At 41.8% G+C, this 19,862-nt stretch overlaps 1 protein-coding gene across 7 annotated transcripts in view; it reads left to right on the top strand.

Moving 5' to 3' along the window:
• Window positions 1-19,862, top strand: part of SORCS1 (sortilin related VPS10 domain containing receptor 1) — a 468,902-nt gene that overhangs the window by 158,496 nt on the left and 290,544 nt on the right. For 6 of the 7 annotated variants that reach the window (XM_072971853.1, XM_072971845.1, XM_072971844.1 and 3 more), the window contains exon 2: window positions 15,547-15,614. In XM_072971853.1, coding sequence (XP_072827954.1) covers window positions 15,547-15,614 — 68 coding nt within the window. Of the gene's footprint in view, window positions 1-14,306; window positions 14,443-15,546; window positions 15,615-19,862 lie in introns of those variants that run through there. The other variant, XM_072971847.1, reaches the window with a different exon arrangement.

Raw genomic sequence — 19,862 nt, 5'->3', positions numbered from 1 at the left:
ATGAAGTCTTTCTAGCTCCCCATCTTCCTACTAGACAGGCCTTCATAGCATTTTGTAGGATACAACCTTGAATAAAGTGGTCAGAAGCCACTTTATATATCCTCACTTCAGAGGATAGTGATCTACTCAAAGGCATAGAACTCTTTGTTTTGTTTCAATGTTGTATCCAGGACACTTAGCTTGGCCCAAAGTCATCACAATAGTAAAATAATAATAGCTATGATGTCATCCTAAATTACCCCGGGCCAGTCGTATGCAGAGAGATTTGGTAACAGCACAGCTGTTGAGTCACTTGCTAATAGATTAGCTCAAGTAGGTGCTCATTTAAACCTTCTGAATGAAAAAAAGGGCATCTTACTGAATCTCAAACCTAGCCTCCTCCAGATCCAGACAAAATTCCCTTGTGCATGGATATCACCTTTATCTGTACTGTGCCTGCCTCCTGCCAGGCACTGCCATTCAATTCTGGCAAGTGATATCTTTTCCTGGCGACAGAGTGCTAAACAGTGATTTATTGCTTGAATACACATTGCTTTCATGGAAGTGATTTGTTTAAAACAACAGTAAAGCGCTAAATAAATTATTCATGCCATGCTAATTCTTCACTTTTATGTGCTGGAGTAAGCGTCAAAATAAGCAGCCTGTGGGGCATTTTATTTTTGCCACATTAATCTTGGACAGTTTAAAGGAAAGAAAAAATAGGAGGAAATCTAAAGAAGAGGTTCCATTTTCAAGGAAATAGATTTCTTTTTTCCTACCGCCTCGTATAGCAGCCAGCAAGAAAGTTCTGGCTGAGGTGTTTCCCTTCCCCCATGGCTCTGAGTCACTTGCTGAACCCGCTGAAGGGGCCCAGTGACCCCTGCATTCCTGTTTAATATTGGGAACAGTGTAGCTTCTTTTCTCTGCAGAGAACCCTTGGCAATGGCCCAACCCCATCACAAGGCCAAGAATCTGGTTCTCTCCTGGGAGATCTGCATTTCCTAGGGCGCCCTGGGTGTTGGGTTTCACTCGTGTCTTGGTTTAGGATTAAAGGGTTAAAAGGTAAGAAAATCAGCAGAGACATACTTATCCATTTTTGCAACTAATTTCCCACGTGGAACAGAGGTATCTTTTGTTTCCAGCCTTTCTTATCCTGCTTTACTGAAGCCTCATTTCCCTCACTGGTGTGAGGGACCCTTGAGCAACTTTCGCTTGATGAAGCCCTTCGTTAGCAGAGGAGCAGATGGGTGATGGTCTTGTTATAGGTTTGGGGGAAGCCTCTCTTCTCTCTTTTTTTTTTAAATTAGGGATGAGTGTACTTTTTTTTTTTTTACATTTTTTTATTGAGTTGTAGTCATTTTACAATGTTGTGTCATCTCTGCTCTTTTCTGAGCGTGAGCTCTCCGTGTTTTATCCCTGCTGGTGAGCAAGGATAGATGTAGCTCTCTGGCCTGTGGGATAAAGAGGTCTCGGGGAGTGAGACACAAAGATGACCCCTCCACTTAGGATGATGGAACAGCTAACTCAGCCCATCCCTCAAGTCCCCCGCTCCAGATCAGAAGCCAAAAAGATCTAGGCTTAAATATGTGTGACCCAAACCCTAGCCCATCCCATCCTCTATGTGAGAATAACAAAAATCATCTCCCTGGGATGGTAGAGCGAGTTACATGACGTACCATGTGTGTAAAGCACCGGCTTGTTGTAAGAGCTTGGAAGGGTCCCATTTACATCTAGCTGGGGCTGCTCCTTTCTCTTTATTCCCAGAGTACTTAGGTTTCCAAAGCATTCAGTTCTGCCCCGGCAGCTCTGCGAGTCGAGTCTCTCCCCAGCAGTAATGTGTACTAAGGGTGGGTATCTGTTTCCTCTTTGTGCATTCTCAATGGCACTTAGAGGAACAAATACACATTGTGGTCAGTGCCTAGAAAAACAATTGGCTGGATGATAGATAGATAGATGGTAGATAACATAACAAAGACAGGCAGGCGGTAGAGCTTAGCCTCAGGCTAACTGAAAGCAAGAAGTAAGATCTTCCAAACCCTTTAAAGCTCTCCTCTTTTCCTCTCTAACAGGGCCATGCAGCGTGGTGGTTAAGAACCTGAGCTCTGGTCTCCGTTTATTTGGGTTTAAATCCCTACTTTCCTATTTATGTGCTAACTGATGTTAGGCAAATTCCTTAAACTCTCTAATCTACTATCTGAAAATAGACCATGAAAAGAAAAACAAACAAAAAGTACTGGCTTCATAGGATAGTGCAAGAAGTGTATAGATTATGTTATTCAAAATGCTTAGTAGAATGACAAAAATTGTTTCAAGTGCTCAATAAACTGATGATAATTATTCAGTTAGAAAAGGGACTTCTAATTTAATCAATAGGAAAGGGAAGATAATCAAACAAATTGACTAAGGTCACATAAGAAATTAAAATTGACTGTGTAGCCACAATCCAGCCCCCTCCTCTTCTGCCCGTAGGCCTGCACCCTGCCACCCACACAGACTTTGTCTGGCTTTGTCCGCATTGTACAGAGGAAGCAGCCTGGAAGGGCTCACAGGAGACTGTTGAAAGACCTGGCGTTCAGACTTGGGTTGCAGGTCTGCACCCTGATGTGCTTGCACCTACCCAGGGCTGTCTGTGCTTAGATAGAAGCTCACAAAATGGGAAGTGGGTGTCTCCAGTGACCTCGCCAAGCGTCAGAGATCTCACAGATCTGTGCGTCGAAGCTAACACTTCTCAATGAAAGGACAGAAAAATCGATAAACCTTTAGGCTGGATCACAGACATGTTTTACAACCACTCAGCCCTCCCCAAAGAGACCCACAGCGCTGAATTATCAGTAGCAAGTAATCCTTTAAGCAGCCCGGACTTCTAAGAGGAAATCCAAAGTGCTTGGCTTGTCATTCCTAAAACTGGAATTTCATGAAGTGGCAGTGCTGTTGGGTTGCAGTTACTCAGGAGTTTTGACCCCACTCTGTTCTAGAGGCTTGCTGCGGTAATTGCTCCTGTAACTGGAATATGCTGTTTACGCCTGGAAGATTCAGTCACCAATATAACTACAGCCAGTCAGACCAGCAACAGATACTGAAGTTCTTTAGGTCAACAGGAGAATGCTGTGTCTCAGTCCACGTGTGAGAGGGAAAGGGGCATTGGTATGATGTTGATTTGAATGTGAGTGTAGGAACCATTTCATACTTGGCTTTGTAGATCATATTATGAAATTTAAACTTTAAGATCAATGGGAGGCCAGATAAATGTTTTAAGAGTGGGGAAAGATGAGGAGATTGCTATTTTTTAAAAAAGATTGTAATGGTAGCATCACAGAAGGTGGCTTGAGAGAAGCAAGGTGAGATGCTGGCAGAGCTGTCAGAGGCATTGCACTAGACCAAACCAGGTTGATGTGAGGTTAGATGGGAGAGGTTTATAGGACTTAGTGACTCACTAGGTCTGGGGAGACTTGAGAGGGATGCGATCAAGGAAGTCTCAGAGCTTGAGAGCTTGAGCAATGACAATAGCATATATTAAGCCTGGTGACATTGAAGACAGAGTGGACTGAGATATTTGGTATGGAATGGTGTTATAGTGGGAAGAGATCTTAGAAGCATGTACTGTAACCATGGAGGAAACTGAAGCCCAGAGATGTCCATTGGCTTCCTCAATGTCCCAGTGTGTTAGCAGCAGGGCTCAGATGTAAGTCCCTATCTGCTGATTCTTAGCCCAGGACTGCTGAAATGGATAGCTCCATTGAGAAGCTTTAATAAGCATCTAATGTGGAATCCCACGTAAAGGTGGATTTATGGTGAAATTAATGAAGCTTCAGATTCAGAGCCTTCATAGGCACGGGTGCCTATGAATGCTGGGTTTCGAGGAGTTGTAGATTGTTTTAGATGGAGAGTGGAAGCTAGATTGCAATCAGAAAACATTTCTATTTCCTCATTTCTGCCAAACTGCTTAAAGATATCTCAAAAGAAAAGTATGCAAATCTTTAAGGCACTGGTAATTTGTTGTGATCTAATTTGTCATTATAATAAATATTCACTGTGAAACCTCATTAACAATTTTGCATTATTTTTCTGATAGTGAGGCCCCCAAATTGTGTGATTTTCATCTTCCCCAAACCTCTGCCTAGTCCTCCCAATTGCAGTCCACAGCCCAGCACTCCCAGCTCTCCCATCTGAGAACAGTCCTCGGTACCTAGGAACCCCGGCTTCATGCCCCAAATCAGCATATGGTTTAAGATTATTCTTTACTCTCAGAAGCTCCTTATTAAAATATTGAGTCTTCTAAAAGTATAACCTACACCATTTGTCAAAAGCGGTGATTGGAGTTAGGTGATCTTTCCAGTCCCTCCCTCCCAATTTTGTCTTAAGTTTCTCTTCAATGAGTGGCAAAATGCCATTTTTTTTCTTTTATAACCATCCACCAGCCATCTAGATGCCATTGTAGAGGATTTAGGGTTAGAATCACGTAGAAGCGTTTGGTTCTGTGACTAAATGACAAGGAATATATAAAAATCACTTAACTTCTATAGGATTTTTCCTCCAACAGAAATCTTTATTATTTATTAATGTATTTACTTGGGATTTCAAGGTGTTCTTTGAATTTCACTTTCACGCCAGCTTTTTTAAGCTTTGAATTTCCTTCTAGGCAAATTGTGCCCCACCACACTTTAGCACTCAGAAGACAGACAGAAGACCTGCTGATAGAGATGCCAGTTGTTACCGTTTAGTTATTTCTCTTCCTTCTTGGGCCCACCTTAAGACTTCCCCCTAGTAAAGGAAAATGTTTGAACTTCCCTCATTTGAACTATTTCTAGTATTTTAGTGTGTTACTCTTATTGCTTTTGTTCATTGCACTGGATGGTAAATGAGAAGAGAAAATAAAAACAAAAAAAAATTGGAAACTTATGTTCTTTTCATTCTTTATTCTGGTGTCTTCTTGAGGTTCATTGTCTGACACTTGGACCATAATATGCATATCTGTATTTATTAGCTTCCTGGGTGGTGTGTTCACCTTGAAAAATAATCTTTTCAAAAATTGGTTTAACCTCTTCAGACCCATGAATAACAGCGTAAAACCCAAGATGGAGAAGTGGAAAGGGAAAGTCTTACTTCATTTCTTTCTATCGAAGCTAAAGATAAGGACACATATGAACAGAAGGGTCCCCACATCATTAACAGGCTGTTTGCTGCTTAATGGTGTGTTCAGCTTGTGCATGGATTCTCACATAGCCAGAGTCTGAATGTTTAGGTAATGTCTATAATTCAAACAGACAGTGGTTTGAGAGCTTGGAGAGCTATCTTTCTCAGATCAGTGCCTCAGAGAAGGTAAAGGGGAATTTCTCCATTCACATCATCTGTCTCTCCCGCCTACCAAGCTCAGGTTTGTACCCTTTTACTTAAGCATATGGAAGGTTTGCTTTCTTTGTTTTCCAGATTTCCAGAGAAAAGATAATGCAAGAAATATGTTCTTATTGTTTTGCAACTCTGAATTATTCTCTGCATTATTTGTGTTTCTGTAACTAAGTAATAGGTGGCCTGATTTGAATAGGGACTAACTCAAAGGGGGATGGTTTGGATATAATCCCCATTCCCTCCTAAGCACGAGGAGAGGGATGAGGAGAATGTGATATATGGTTTGTTTCTTTAACTGTGAAACAGTGGACTTGCAGGGGACGGTCCCCGTGGGTTCCTAGCATTGCAGCGCCCCAAACCACCCCGGAGCTGCTGGCTCCTCTCCCCTACACTCTAGCCTCAGTTGCTTTCATGTCTTCAGGCTTCGCCTTTGGGTCTCTGGTTCTTTTTAATGTTTCTGTTTTACTATCCCTCTGTAGAGAGGGTTGGTCTTGAATATGCATTTTCCTCATATTTTGTGCAATCATTTAATCTTGGCACTCTTCTGGGATCACATTGGTGCTGATATCTAGCTCTTGCCTAGAAAAAACGTATTCAATGTAGCATCTCCCTACTTCTCCTGGTATAATGCAAAAGATTAAAACAGAGTATAATTTAGGGCAGAGTAATTTAAGTAAAGGAAGAACCCTATGAAATGGTCACCATTGTCCACTGGATATGAATCTATGTTTGGGAAGTTATCCTCTTTTTTTATTATTCAAAAAAGAGAAGAGAAGAAAAAACAAATAGAAATAAAGTGTCATCAGTCAGTCTGTTCGGTTTGGCATTGTAAGGTTAGTAGATTTAGGAGAGAGTACTTTTTGTATGGGTGGTAGGTTGATAGCATCCCTCATTTTGGGGAAGAGAAGAGCAAGTTGAAGACCAAAGGTTCTATTTTCAAGATTTGAATCCAAAAGCAACTTAAGTGTGGTGGATTTGACAAGCTTGAATTTGTTTGCTAAATATATGACCTGGCTCTAGGATTAGAGTTTAATAGCTTTTTATTAAAAGCATTTCTTTACTTGTTACTAACAAGAAAGAACTTGACTTTCAGCAGACAGAGGGATAGAGAGTTGCCTCCAATGAGAGCTACAGTTTTTCTCACATGCAGGCTCTTGGGACATTAGCCCACAGCTCCTGTGCCAGCCGTGACCTTATATATTTGCTACAAATGACGTCTACTGGGAAACGACTCAGAGGGTGGACATAGCAAATTTCACTAAAAAATTTTGCACTTTTCATAAGGGCTCTTCCATATGTTACAGTTTTCCCTGTGCCTAGTGTTGGTTAGGTTATCTGCATGTCCCGTTTCTGCCTGCATCCCTGTTGACTGTCTTGTCTTTTAAGTTCCCCATGGTGAGGGGTCCAGTGGCTGTTTAACACACACCACTTCACTGTCATGCAGAGGATATGATAGGAATAAACATTACATTCAATTATGTGTGGGCTTCTACAAAACATGCAGGTTATTTGGGGATTAAGGACTTTCCAGAGGCAAAAATCTACTAATTGCTTTCTGGCTGGCCCCACATCCCAAATTCATCCCACTCTTTCTACTGATTTTTCATTTCAAATTGTGCTTGTATGTGCGGGGATTGCCTCCCTCTGATGACTTCGGGTGCACGTATATAGTTGTGAGTGTGTGCGTCACACCGACCTTTCAACTTCCCTCTGGAGCTTCTTGATCTAGTTTAGCAATTATTGACTCCTCTTCCCTTTGATAACTCAAACGGAGCACAATTACACGTTCACATAAATCTTCTGAAAATGTGGATGTTATAAAACAGCCTGTTGAAATTTGCAGTTAGATGTGTGTACTTTCATTATCAGGAACCCCAGATTTGAGGACAGCCAGGTTCTGTAGTGAGTTAAGGGGAGGGCTCAGCTCCTAAAAAAGGGATTCACCAGGGTTCAAAAATTAAAAATAGAAAAACATTAAAAATGACGAATAAAAATGCTGTCGACCTGAAGTCAGAAAAAAGTTAAAACTCAAGTTTGTCTATTATAAGGAATAAAATACTCCAGTAATGTCCGGAAGAAGGCAGAGAGAGAGAGGAGTTTGTGATCGGTACCAAACTGTGTCTGACAGATAACAAGACTTCAGTACTTTGAGTTGGACATAAAGTAGGAATCCTTCGGGGGTGCTGCCTGGCCTCTGGGACTATTATACTCATGTTAATCGGTAGACCGTGGGGAGAGTTAAGCACAGTGAGTGAGAGTCTGTACCTAATGTGAGGTAAACTTGTCCCCCATTTACTAGCTGAGTAACTGAAGATACATAGCTTCTATGTGCCTCAATTTCCTCATCAGAAAAAAAAAATCAGATAATTACTTGGAATGCCCTTAATCATGAAATCTGTCAGACACACAGAGTAAGCATCCGAGAAATGCTAGGTGTTATTGATAATAGCAGCTACTTTACATATGCACAGTACCTTAACATTTGCTAAGTTTTCCCATTGCTATTGTGTTTGCTTCACACAACTCTTTGACATAGAAAAGAAAGATAATATCGTCTCCTTATTTTTCTGAAATTTATTTTTTTCAAATAAGAGAATTCAGTTCTGTATTTAAGTGGCTTATTCAAGGTCAAGCAGAGGCAGATATTGCTGGTTGTAGTAACCCATCCTCAGTTGGTCTTTGTTGGCAGAGCCCACCTCCTACCATGGAAAATGCCAAGTGAGAAGACTGGCTCCTCATTTTCTCAGTTTTTATAGCATCCACTGTGTGGGCATATGGCTGAATTCTGGTCATTGAGACTATAGGGATTTTGTTGGGAGGGCTTTTGGAGAAGTTTCCTTTCTAATTGAAAAAGCAAAACAAAAGCAGGCCTACCCTAGAGGCTCTTTATTTTCTTTGCTGGGAGTAGCTGTGTCTGCATGTGCTGCAGAGAAGTGTTACAGCCGCCTTGCAGATACAAGGGCAAGTAGCATCCAGTGCAGGTCCTGTCAGGGAGAAAATACGTGTCTTGCTTGGGTCCTTGATGACATTGTTGGGTTAACCTAGTCCTGGGACGGCATAGACTCAGGATCTCCTGTTATCTGAGATAATATGCCCATTATTTTCTGAGTCATTTAGTATTCTGTTTTTTCAGCTAAAGACATTCTGAAGGATATGGTTGCTAGACCAAGAATCAAAATCTGGTCTTCTGCTGATTCTAAAGACTTTGTCCTTTTCAGCAAAGCACATCCTAATATTAAGACCCTTCATAGTAGAGCCAAGTTTATCTCTATTCTGATATTTGTGTGTCTCTGCCCATATCTAAGCTTTAACTAAACCTGAGGACTTGCTTTCTTTTTATTGCTCAGTGAGCTTTCATATCTCTGGACCCCAATCCTCATGCTCCCTTCCCTTAGAATGTCATCTCTATAGCCTCTCAACTCCATTGGCATCATACACATCCTTTGAGATTAATGTTGAATGCCTCCTTTTGTAAGAACCTGTTCCTCATTATACTTTTCTTTCCTGCTGTCTAAAACATATGAACACTTTTCTCCTGCTGCATACCCTTTTCTTCCTGATTTGTAGCCATCTTTGTGCAATTCTGCCTCTCCACCAGACTGTGAGCCTCTAGGAGCTGGTACTGAATCTCATGCTCCCTTTGTGTCCTCATGGCATGTATTTTTTATCCTGCTTCTTAAGAATGCATAATAAATGTTTATTGAATTAAATATGAGGAATTTTAGAGCTGAAAGTTCTTTCTTTTGAACAAAGCTCTCATTTGCTGGGAATTATAGAAAGTTTCTATTCTTGGATTCATGACCCCCCTAGGATTCAGGAGATCAGTGAAATCACTGACATTATATTCATTGTTTTATGCTCATAGCTTTTATTAGATAGGATTCTTAAGGAATTAATGGCTCCTCCAAAGAATGAGAATCTCTGTTTAAGTTGGAAAGTTGACTACATGCTTTCTGAGCCAAAGACACAATCTGGAACGTGCATATGTGTAGAGAAACCACTGTTGTGAGTTTGCCTCTTTTCCCTAAAACTAGAGGGCAGAGAAAAAACCAAAACCAAAACCAAAACCAAAGCAACTGTCTGGCTGTTGAACACCCTTCTTACACTTTATTTAAGTCTGCAATCCCCATGGAAGATTGTTCTGTATCTCTTCAGGACCCTTAGAACGTTCTGTCACCATATTTACTCCCATCCACAACTTAAAAACATCCAACCTAAAGTCTTGGGCAAGCTGGTGCAGTGGGCAGTAGAGGAGGCCATTGGAGACTAGGTGATGAGGAAACAGTGGAGCCTGCGGAAGCTGGGGATGGTGGGGGAAGGATGGAGGTAGCCAGCTTCAGCCCCTGAACCAACTTGATGACATCTTCAAAGTGGTTCTGCTATTGCTCATCCAAGCCCACTTCAGGAGAGTGGTATTATGAATGTCAGCATGACTGAGTTCTGCAGAGCCTCCCCACACATTGCAAGGACAGAAATACCTGCCCAGGCTCCCCCGAATCACTAATGACTGAAAACATGACCAAAGACAATGTCTTGTTTTAGAGACTAGGACCCCTGTCACCTCCTTCATTATTCAGGATTTGGAACTATAGACCCTCAGGAATGAAAAGACTTTGGGACCTTGTAGCCAAAGTGCTCACTGTCAAGAAGTCCAAGGCCACACTTTTGTTTCCCCAGTGATTAGATTCCACTTCCACAGCTAGACTCAGAGCAAGAAGAAGAAGAAGAAGAAAAAAAGAATGAAAATCATTAATAATTGAAAAATGAGGAGACACGTCCTACTTTTCTAGGCGTTCCCAGAGATGAAGGTGAGATGAGGTGAAAGGCAATGGCCAGGCCAGGTGTCCTGGTGGAACTCCAGTCTCCCTCAGTGTCCATTAGTTCTCCCCAAGCTACCCTGAAGTCTTAGTTAAGGACGAATATAGTAAGCTTGCTAGGCAGACTCTGCCTTCAGGAAAGATTCTCATTAGCCTGCTGCTTCCAAGCAGGTTGCTACTCTTAAGCAAAAGAATTAGGAGAAGCCACTCCTGGGGGAATATGCACATTGCTTCTTAGAGGATGAAGGAATGGAACTACATTGACCCCCCAGCCCATCTTCCATCCACCTTCCGTGCTGTAAGTTAGCAAAGGGTCAAAATACTACACACTTTCCTTAGGAAAATAATGGAGAATTCCTACACTACAACTTGGGGAGTGTGAAGTAATTGTTGATTTACTGCAGTCTCACCATCAATTTATAGACCCTTGGAGACAAATGAACTTATTTACAAAACAGAAACAGACTCACAGACATAGAAAACAAACTTTACAGTTACCAGGGGGGAAAGTGGGCCGGAGGGATAAATGAGGAGTTTGGGATTAACAGATACAAACTACTACCTATAAAATAGATGAAAAAAACAGGTCCTATGGTATAGCACAGGGAACTATATTCAATATCTTATAATAGCCCATAATGAAAAATAATATGAAAAAAATATATGTATGGCTCAATCATTATGCCGTACACCAGAAGTTAACACAACATTCTAAATCAAGTATACTTCAATTAAGAAAAAAACAATTTACAGACATTTTACAAAGTATACTGTGTAGAATTGGGTTACTACGAAGGTGTTTTAGGGGTTCCTTAAATTTTTGGAGTTTCATTTCTGAATTACATTTTTATGTTAATTAAAAACAGATGCTCTTACAGTCTAAGGTGTTATGTGTCTAAATACTTGGCATGAAGGAGACATTTGATGTATTAACTTTGCCTGCTACCCTTTTAATTCATTCTAATCCATACCTAAATGTAAGGCTTGCCATGCAGTTTTGATACAACAGAAGATTTTTTTTACTGTTTTTTTGCTATTTTATACTAGAATGTTCCTATTAGTCATCCACAGTCTCCCCTTCGTATTCCATAGGTTCTGCATCCCTGAATTAAACCAACCACTATTCAAAATAGTCTGAAAAAAAATCCAAGATGTTCCAAAAACAAAATCTTGAATTTGTTAGGTGGTAATGACTATGTACATAGTATTTACATTGCATTAGGTATTACAAGTAATCTAGAGATGATTTAAAGTATATAGGAGGATGTGCATAGGTTATATGCAAATACTAGGGGATTTTATATAAGGGACTGAAGCATCCACAGATTTCGGTATCTGAGGGGGTCCTGGAACCAATCCTCTGTGGATACTGAGGGCAGCTGTACTAGTGTCTCTGTCTCTGTGATTAATTCTATTGTATAATTGTAAAGTACACAAGGAGATACTTTAATATACGTATACATTGTGTCATGATTGCTAAAGTCAAGATGTCTCTCTATCTTTTTTTTTTTTTTTTTTTTTGGTGAGAAAGCTTAAGATCTACTCTCAGCAACTTTCAAGTATATAATATTGTGTCAACTGTAGTCACCATGCTGTGCTTAGATCCTCAGAACTAATAACTGAAAGTTTGTACCCTTTGACTTACATCTCTTCTATTTCCCCCTTCTCCCAGCCCCCAACAACCAGCATTCTATTCTGTTTCTGTGAAATCATTTTTTGTTTGTATGTTTGCATATAAATGATAGAGTATTTTATTTTTCTTTATCTGGTTTATTTTACCAGAAAAAATGCCCTCCATTTCCATCTATGCTGGCACAAATGGCAAGATTTCCTTCTTTTTATGGTTGAATAATATTCTGTTGTGTGGAGTACTACATGTTCTTTGTGTAATGGTTTCTTTGTGTGATGGTTTTAACCCTTATGTACAGAGGAGTGGGTGAGAGGCTGCAGTTGGTGGAATTATTCAGTAGGAGCTTTGGCAGACTCTCGGAAGGGGGTAATTGTTGAGCTCAGATGGTGAAAATTTGACTCAGTGCTGAGGATGAAGCTGCAAACAAAACTTCTCTTCATTGAAGACCCTCATTCATCTCTGCATAGAGACTGCCATGGTTTCTGGTGCCTCCTCACCCTCCAGGGAATGAATGATTTGAAAACAGTAGCTGGGTGGATGGGCCTCAGCATCCTCTTTATACATGTAGATAAAGTGAAGTTCCCCCTGCCTCCCACCTCCACCGGCCTCCTGACCCCCACCAGAAGCTGTGTAAGCAGTAGATATGACAGGAAGGAGCCCCAGCAAAAGAACAGGACAGATGACATGTGATGAGAGCAGCTTCTAGACTGGTTGGGACATCTTCAGACACGTCACAGTGGAAAGTCCCGGAAGTAACTGGGCACTGAGGTCCTGACATGTGTAGGTTGAGTTTGTCAAACCATCAATGTTTAGATTATGGTGATTTAAAGAAAGTATTCTAAGATTTAAAGAGGAACCTTAAAAAGCTATTACTATGTGGTCACCACTAACTGTTTTCAATTAGGAATATTTTGAGATATATATTTCTATATAATGAGAACAAGATATAAGGGGAAAATGAGATGCTCATGGACATTCCATCTTGTGTGACTGTATTTATCAAAACAGCCTTGTTCTCATTGATTGGACTTACACTTAAATGCTATGCACTAAGATTCAGAATTAAATCTATACATGAGAATTGTTTACCAGATGAATAAAAATAAATGCCCATTTATATTATTTAAACACATATTATATTTCACTTGATTAATAAGTTTCAGTGATTTTTTTTTTTTTAGATTTGAAAAATACACAGAAAGGTAGCCAGTAGGACCAGAATAGTCAGACAATTGCGTTTCTCTCTCTTTCTCATCTAACTGTGGTGGTTTTGGCTGTGGTCCTTTAACAGGAGTAATTCTGTGAAATAGTATTACTAATTCACCAGAACAGAAAAACAAGCAAACAAACAGCACATCAGACCTAACATAATGACACATCACTGTCCAGGAGTAAGGTGGTAAATAATGTCTGTGGACAGGAAAGGAAAGAAAGAAGGGGAAAAGAGATTTCAAATAATCGATTGAAAACATAACTAAAGGTTAGCAGTTCTCCCTTCTTCCTCGCTCTCCTTCTGAAAACAGAAAGATTAGATTGATTCAAGCAGGTGTGCTTTGAAATGTCATAAAGGATGCCTCTCCTGGTGCAGTATTGACAAGCTGCCTGAGTGTATCACTGGCATTTTCGTTGTACTAGCCCAGCAAGAAGAGTCTGGGAGTAGATTTTCACTTCCCTGCCCGCCTGCCTGCGAATCGCTTAAACAGTTGCAGCGTGCGTGTGCGAGGGGCTTCACTCCTTCACCTGCTAGGTTAAAATGTTCCTCCTCTGGGGCTCTGATGAGTTCCCTCGTCAGATGGACAGGAGATGCACTTTGTGACCAGCTGAACGTCATTATTTAGTTGACTGCCGTCTTGTATCAAGAGAGCAATGACCTCGAAATGCTTGATGCCCACACCCCGATTTTCTTGGTGGGGGATTTATAGGCCTGTCCGGCAAAATCATCGTGCGGTGAAGCAGCGGCATCACTCTGTGTCTTCAAACGAACAGCCACCCCACTGCCGCTGATCAGCATTCCTGGGATGGCGGTGATTGAAATTTAGCACTTAGAGTGACTTAATTGGCACACAGATCTGTTAAGCATATGCCCCCACCACAGGCGCGCCATCTGACGCGCCCAAGGGGTGCCCAGTGCCTCCCACATGCTCACGTTTGGGTAAGGAAGTAAAGAAGTAAGTTTTGAACAGATCCTTGAAGGCGGTCTGTGCAGTGGTTAAAGAGGGATGGCCTTAGAGCACAGGTCCTCAGATTTCTACCTGTCTTGGGAACCTGCCAAGTTCAAGGTTCTTCAGTCCCTTGAACTTAGAATGGACCTAAGGTCCTGGAGTTCCAGTTTGCTTGCTGGGAAGAAGCAGTCAGAGTCTGCTTATTGATGCTCATGTGTTTAGTAAAGCAAGCCCTGTGCTAGCAGAGTGGAATTTGGAAGGTTCAGCATTCCTGGGTAGTTTGCTGCCTTGGAATTCCAGGTTAGAATGTTCTGTGCACACTGTGGCTAGAACTGATCCCTTGGCCTTCAGAGAAAATCTGAAAAACTGATGTCAACATCTTCTGCTGAGTTGGAAATAGCAGGACTGGGCCAACTGTTCTAGGTTATTAGTATCAGGAGAGAAATATGAACTTCAACAGAAAACGAAGCGGATCTACTAGGCTTTTTTCCTTATGGAAGGAGAGCAAGTAAGGACTGAGAACATCTGTGGTTAGGACCACGCTGCTCTGCTGAATCTTCCTGAGTCTCCTGTGCTTTTAGGTAACCAGGGGGAACCAGGTCATGGCTGTAGGTGCCAAATCTGCAGCTTTCTCCAGCGGCCGCATGGGCATGAGTTTCAGTGGATCACAGACTGCCCAGCCTCATCTGTATTTATGTTCTTTGCTGGCATCAGGCAAAATCCTGGGCTCCTTATAAATACTTCGTAAGTGTTGAGTTCTGAAAGCATTAACTAAATAGTCTGTCTATCTCTGATTGAAGTTGAAAAAAGCAACAAGTTAAAATCAGAGGAGGATTTGCTGTGGTGCTAACGAAGCTTCAGTTTCAGTGTCCCTAATTGCACTGGCCCCTTCCCAGGATGTGTTCTTTGAAGATTTGAATTCATTATGTTATATTTTGTTTGTTATGAAGGGCTCCCCAAATTTTGTAAACTTCAGGACCCCATAAAACATAGATTTGTTCCTGTTAAAATGTTGTTTCTTGGTCTTTGTGGCTGCTGTCCAATGGCTTTCCCAGAAGTTGGGGGATCAGAAGAAACAGATAAAGCGAAACCTACAGAGGAAAGAAAGGAAAGGAAGTAACATTTAAGAATCTCATGCTAATTGAACGGTAATCTGCATTTATTACCTGTTAACCCCTTTCTGAGAGATAGCATATTGAGGTTCAGAAATGCAAGGTAACCTGCCAAGTCTGGTGTAGCCTATAGGGCTGGGACCTACGTCACTGACCTTCCTCTTTCTCAACCATATGCTCAGTGACTATCTCCTTGTAGCGTGCATATCTGACCACTCTGCTAGTCTTCCCTGAAAGTGTTAAACCCACCAGAATTAGAAATGGGCAGGTAACACTTGCTGCTAGGTAACAGGAAGAAGGTTAGGGAGGGGACCTGGCTTGAGCCGTTTAAGGGAAGACACAGTCAAACCCTTCCCCCGTCAGTGTAAGCGATGCTGCAACAATTCATTCAATTATGTTAAGCGCCCATTAAAGGAATTCTAAGCCCTCCCATGGGCCATTTCAGTTCTCTGAGATTGTAATTGTCTGAGACTAACCTTGGTGCCTTCTTTTGCCTTCAGGTGATTCTCATTTTGACGAAGCTCTACGACTATAACCTGGGGAGCATCACGGAGAGCTCGCTCTGGAGGTACGGAAACCGAGATAATAATTCCTGCATTATTTAAACAGGACGCCCTCGCCTGCTCCCCCCCACCCCCTTTTCCTGCTGGGAAGGTTTCTGGTTACAGGTACCCTTTCTTCCTCCGTTTGCCCTCTGTCTCCCTTAGCCCTGGGTTGGCGTTTATATACAGGAAGCCTGGATCCTTACTGTTTGTTTTATTTTTTTTTTTTTGAAACATAGTCAGTTTACAATGTTGTCTCAATTTCTAGTGTACAGCGTAAATATTTATAGACCCCTTCTTTTGGTCACGTCAGATGTTTTTGCTAAACCGTTCACTAGGTTGTCTTCATGTATTTCAGTTCCCACAGTTCTCGCTGACCTGTGAGCTTACTGGGGCAGAAACAAAAGAATGGGGATCTTTGCAGAGGGATCAGCACCACCTCTAGGTCTGCAGAACCCAGGCAGGCCACCAGGGCAACACTATTTCCTGACTTCCCTCCCGTGGGCCTGCAGACAAAGCTGTGCACACACGTGTATACATGCCTATATCTCTGGGACTCACGTTATACTGCCTCACACATTCAGAGTGTGCAGTTAATACAAATCCTTTAGGAACAGAGTAACTCACTGGAGACCAGCCCAGAAGAAGGTCCTCAGAAACCCAGACAGCTATTTTTTCCTCCTTTTTTCCTGGAGACTACATGTTCTCTTATTTCCTTTTGTTTGTAAAGATTTGCTTCATTTATCTCTCTTCTGACTGGCTCTTCTCCACTAGCCTGTGCCATGTGCACACACCTGAACCAGTCCCTGAAATCCAGGAGGGCACCTCCTCTGATTGATCAGGCCTGGATCATGTGATGATTCCTGAGCCTTGGAGAGGATGGAGACAGATCCCAGAGATAATTAATATTCACACACACAGGTACACACTCAGAAGGGACTAAGTGAGAGTGGTTATTTATACTAATAACAGAAAGGCAAGAGCGCTCTTTGGGCAGACCAAAGCTACTGGGTGTAGACCACATAAGATCAGTGGGGGATTCCATTACCTCTCCTGAAAATGACTGGGAGAGACTGGCCACTGGCTCTCAGGCTCAGTGCTGAGGTCTGGGGAGAATGACTCTAGTCACCTGTTTGTGTCAGGTGTCCCCCCTCCCCCCCAGCACCCAGTGTAGTCAACCATGCCTGGGGAGGGAAGGTTGGTTTACATAGTAACAGTTTGGTTACAAGGTCTGCCTCTATGGGGAATGCAGTTGTCAGATAAGAGGAGGATCACAGGTTGAATAGACACCTGAAAGGAATTTGCCGCCCCCCACAAGAAGACATTCATTAAATTTCATTTTTACCTGACGTCTGCTTTCCAGTAAGCCTGACACTGTGTGCAAGAAGCCCCAAATAAATTGTCCTGTGTATCAGAAGAACCCTGGTAGACCAAAGAAAAGGCTTGATTCTGTTCTTTTATTTGTCGTCAGGCATTTCAGTGATTGAACTCCTTCCTCAACTAGAGGAGATCGGTTATGTAGAATTTCTGTCCCAAGGAAATTATGTAACTGAATTAAAGTGTGGGGAGTTTGGTAGGAGCCTCAAAAAGTATAGTTATTTGTTGCATGAAGGGCCTGACACCTGCTGTATTGTTTAAATTCAGTACCTTTTTGTCAGCATCTTTGTGACTGAGTAAGTTTATGCTTTGGTGGATTTCTCTAATGTATGTATATGTATGAAAGTAAAAGTCAGCTTTTATTCTGCAGTGCATCTGCCATAGAAAGTGTCCTCGGCATATTAAAAAATGAAAAGATACGCAGTTCTGTCTCAATGGGACAGAGTCATTGCAGCCATGACTCTCAACCTGAGGAGTCGTGGGGAGGGCTTGTTGGAGGAATGTGAGGAACCACTTTTTCTGAACTGTTGAAGCTCATGTTTAGCAGGCTTCTTTCTCTCTGATGGGGCATTAGGGCTGATACCCCAGTCTAGGAAGAATGTTTCTGATTTGAAGGGAGAGGTTAGTGAAATAAAAGTGGCATCATGTGCCAGTCTTATCAGAACCCCTTTCTGAGGGAGCAGCCTCCATGGGCTTAAGCTTGGAAAGGTGTGGCAAGAATGACCTGCTGACTTTTCACTCTTAGAATCAATTTCAATCTCAGAATCAGTTTCACTGTATATATGTGTATAAATACATGTACACACAAACACACATATATACATACACACATATATACTCACACACACCCATATAAACATGCATATATATGTATCATATACACACATACACATATAATATACCTACACATATTTTGCTTTTCTAATACGCCCACAATAGTCATTTGCCATATATGTCATTTCATTTTTTTTTACATTTTTTATTGATTCATAATCATTTTACAGTGTTGTGTCAAATTCCAGTGTTCAGCACAATTTTTCAGTCATTCATGGACACATATATGTCATTTCATACATGCCATATGCGGCAAATGATGACTGTGGGTGTTCTATACTATTGCAAATGCTCATTTTAATACTTTGATAAAAGAGCACATACTTTAATGAAAATACAATTTAGAAAAGAGGGAAGGAGAAAGCAAAATATTTAGAAATCTTCGCAAGTGCTTTTCAGGGCTGCATTTTTGAGTGACTTATGGTGCCCGTATTTGGCGTTTAGGGAACCTTTAGCGGGTATTAACATAGAGGAAGAGAGAGACAGTCCTGGATGGGTCAAGGATGGGACCAGGAGGAGCGGTCCTCATGGTTCTGTGTCATCGGGTTCAGCCCTGCTTGAAGGAGACGAGGCTGCTAAGTGTTGACTCACTCTCTCCTGCACCAGTTTGTATTTTCCTCTCAGAAAACCTGCCTGTGACAACAATCGGAGGCTTACTAGGGGCACAGGCCAGTTTTTATAGATTCTCTTGGGCCCCGCAGCTCTGAGTGCAGGACTTAGCACAGAGACAGTTCTCAGTAAGTACCTGCTTTTGGACAGAGCCGTGGATACTGCGGTATTATCCCTACTGCATGGTCATTAGCATAGAATTCTCTTTGTCACTCATTTATTCAACACCGAGCTATTTATTAACTCCTTTACGCCTTAGCTTGTTCTTGTCTAGGGAAGGGAAGGTGGGTGAGAACATAGATCCACCGCATATAGGCTCTGCCTTCCAGGGATTCATTGTTTAAAGGGACAGAGATCTGTGGGCAGTTAAAACAAGAGAGGACTGGACAGGCATGCAACCTGCCTTATGTGATATACTGAATAAGGTACTTATGAAGCACCCAGAACTGCCAGATCCCAGAGGATGTGAAGCCTAATGTCAATAGACACACCGGCGTACAGCGGTGAAGTGTTGTAATAAAGACACAAGGATAGCGTTGCTTCTTTACTTTGCTCCTGTGTATACTGTCTCTTCTTAGCTAAACTTTACGTCCTTAAACTGAGCACTATGCTGGTTTCATGGAAACAGCAAGGATGCTGTTTATAATGAAAATCATGACAACAATAATAAAAGCTAATTTTGATTGAGCACGCACTATGTGTCAGGCACAATGCTAAGTGCTTGACACACCTTATGCATCCTTCCAATTCATTCTTACAAGGTGCTAAGGTCACACAGTTTGTAAATAATAGGCCACACATTTCCAGGCGTGTTAGTGAATAAACTTCAGTCGTTTCACTGCTGATTGATCTTCTAGAGTCCCATCTGCTTCTGGTGGCTCTTGCCATACATAAGCAAACAACATTTTAATCATATATATATAATATATATGATTATTATATATGTATATTAACAATATGGTTTTCAAAGCACTGTGACATTTTTAGCAGTATTTGCCCTATTCCAGAAAAGTCCTGGGCAACGGGGAAATGGCCTCTTGTCCAGCAAATAGATCCATGCACTTTTCCATTGAGCCTGTATTCTTCACAACTTTTAGCCGCTGAATAGTCCAAAGTGGCAGTCGCCTTTGGGGCGCCAGAGTAGGAGGGAGGCCAAGAGGCAACTGACCTTGCAGTGGTGTTTGAGCCTTAAACCTCGCTGCATCGACAGACCCTGGCTGACAGAGTGAGAAACCGCTCTACCAAATTAATGAGCCTTTGCTCCCTGTTGGTCTTGTCATTGATTACACCTTAATCCTGGAGCAAGTTGTTGATTTTGTTTTGTTTTGTGTTGTCCATTCACCCAGGGAGTCACACTGGGAGGAAAGGGGGATGATCTGACACAGAACAATTAACTACACCTCAGAATCTTCTCTGCCTTACAGTGGATTAAGCTTTGAGATTTGGTCGAGCTG

Source organism: Vicugna pacos, chromosome 11, assembly GCF_048564905.1.
Source record: "Vicugna pacos chromosome 11, VicPac4, whole genome shotgun sequence".
In the NCBI taxonomy this organism is placed as follows: domain Eukaryota; kingdom Metazoa; phylum Chordata; class Mammalia; order Artiodactyla; family Camelidae; genus Vicugna; species Vicugna pacos.
This window is presented reverse-complemented; position numbering and strand designations above follow the sequence as displayed.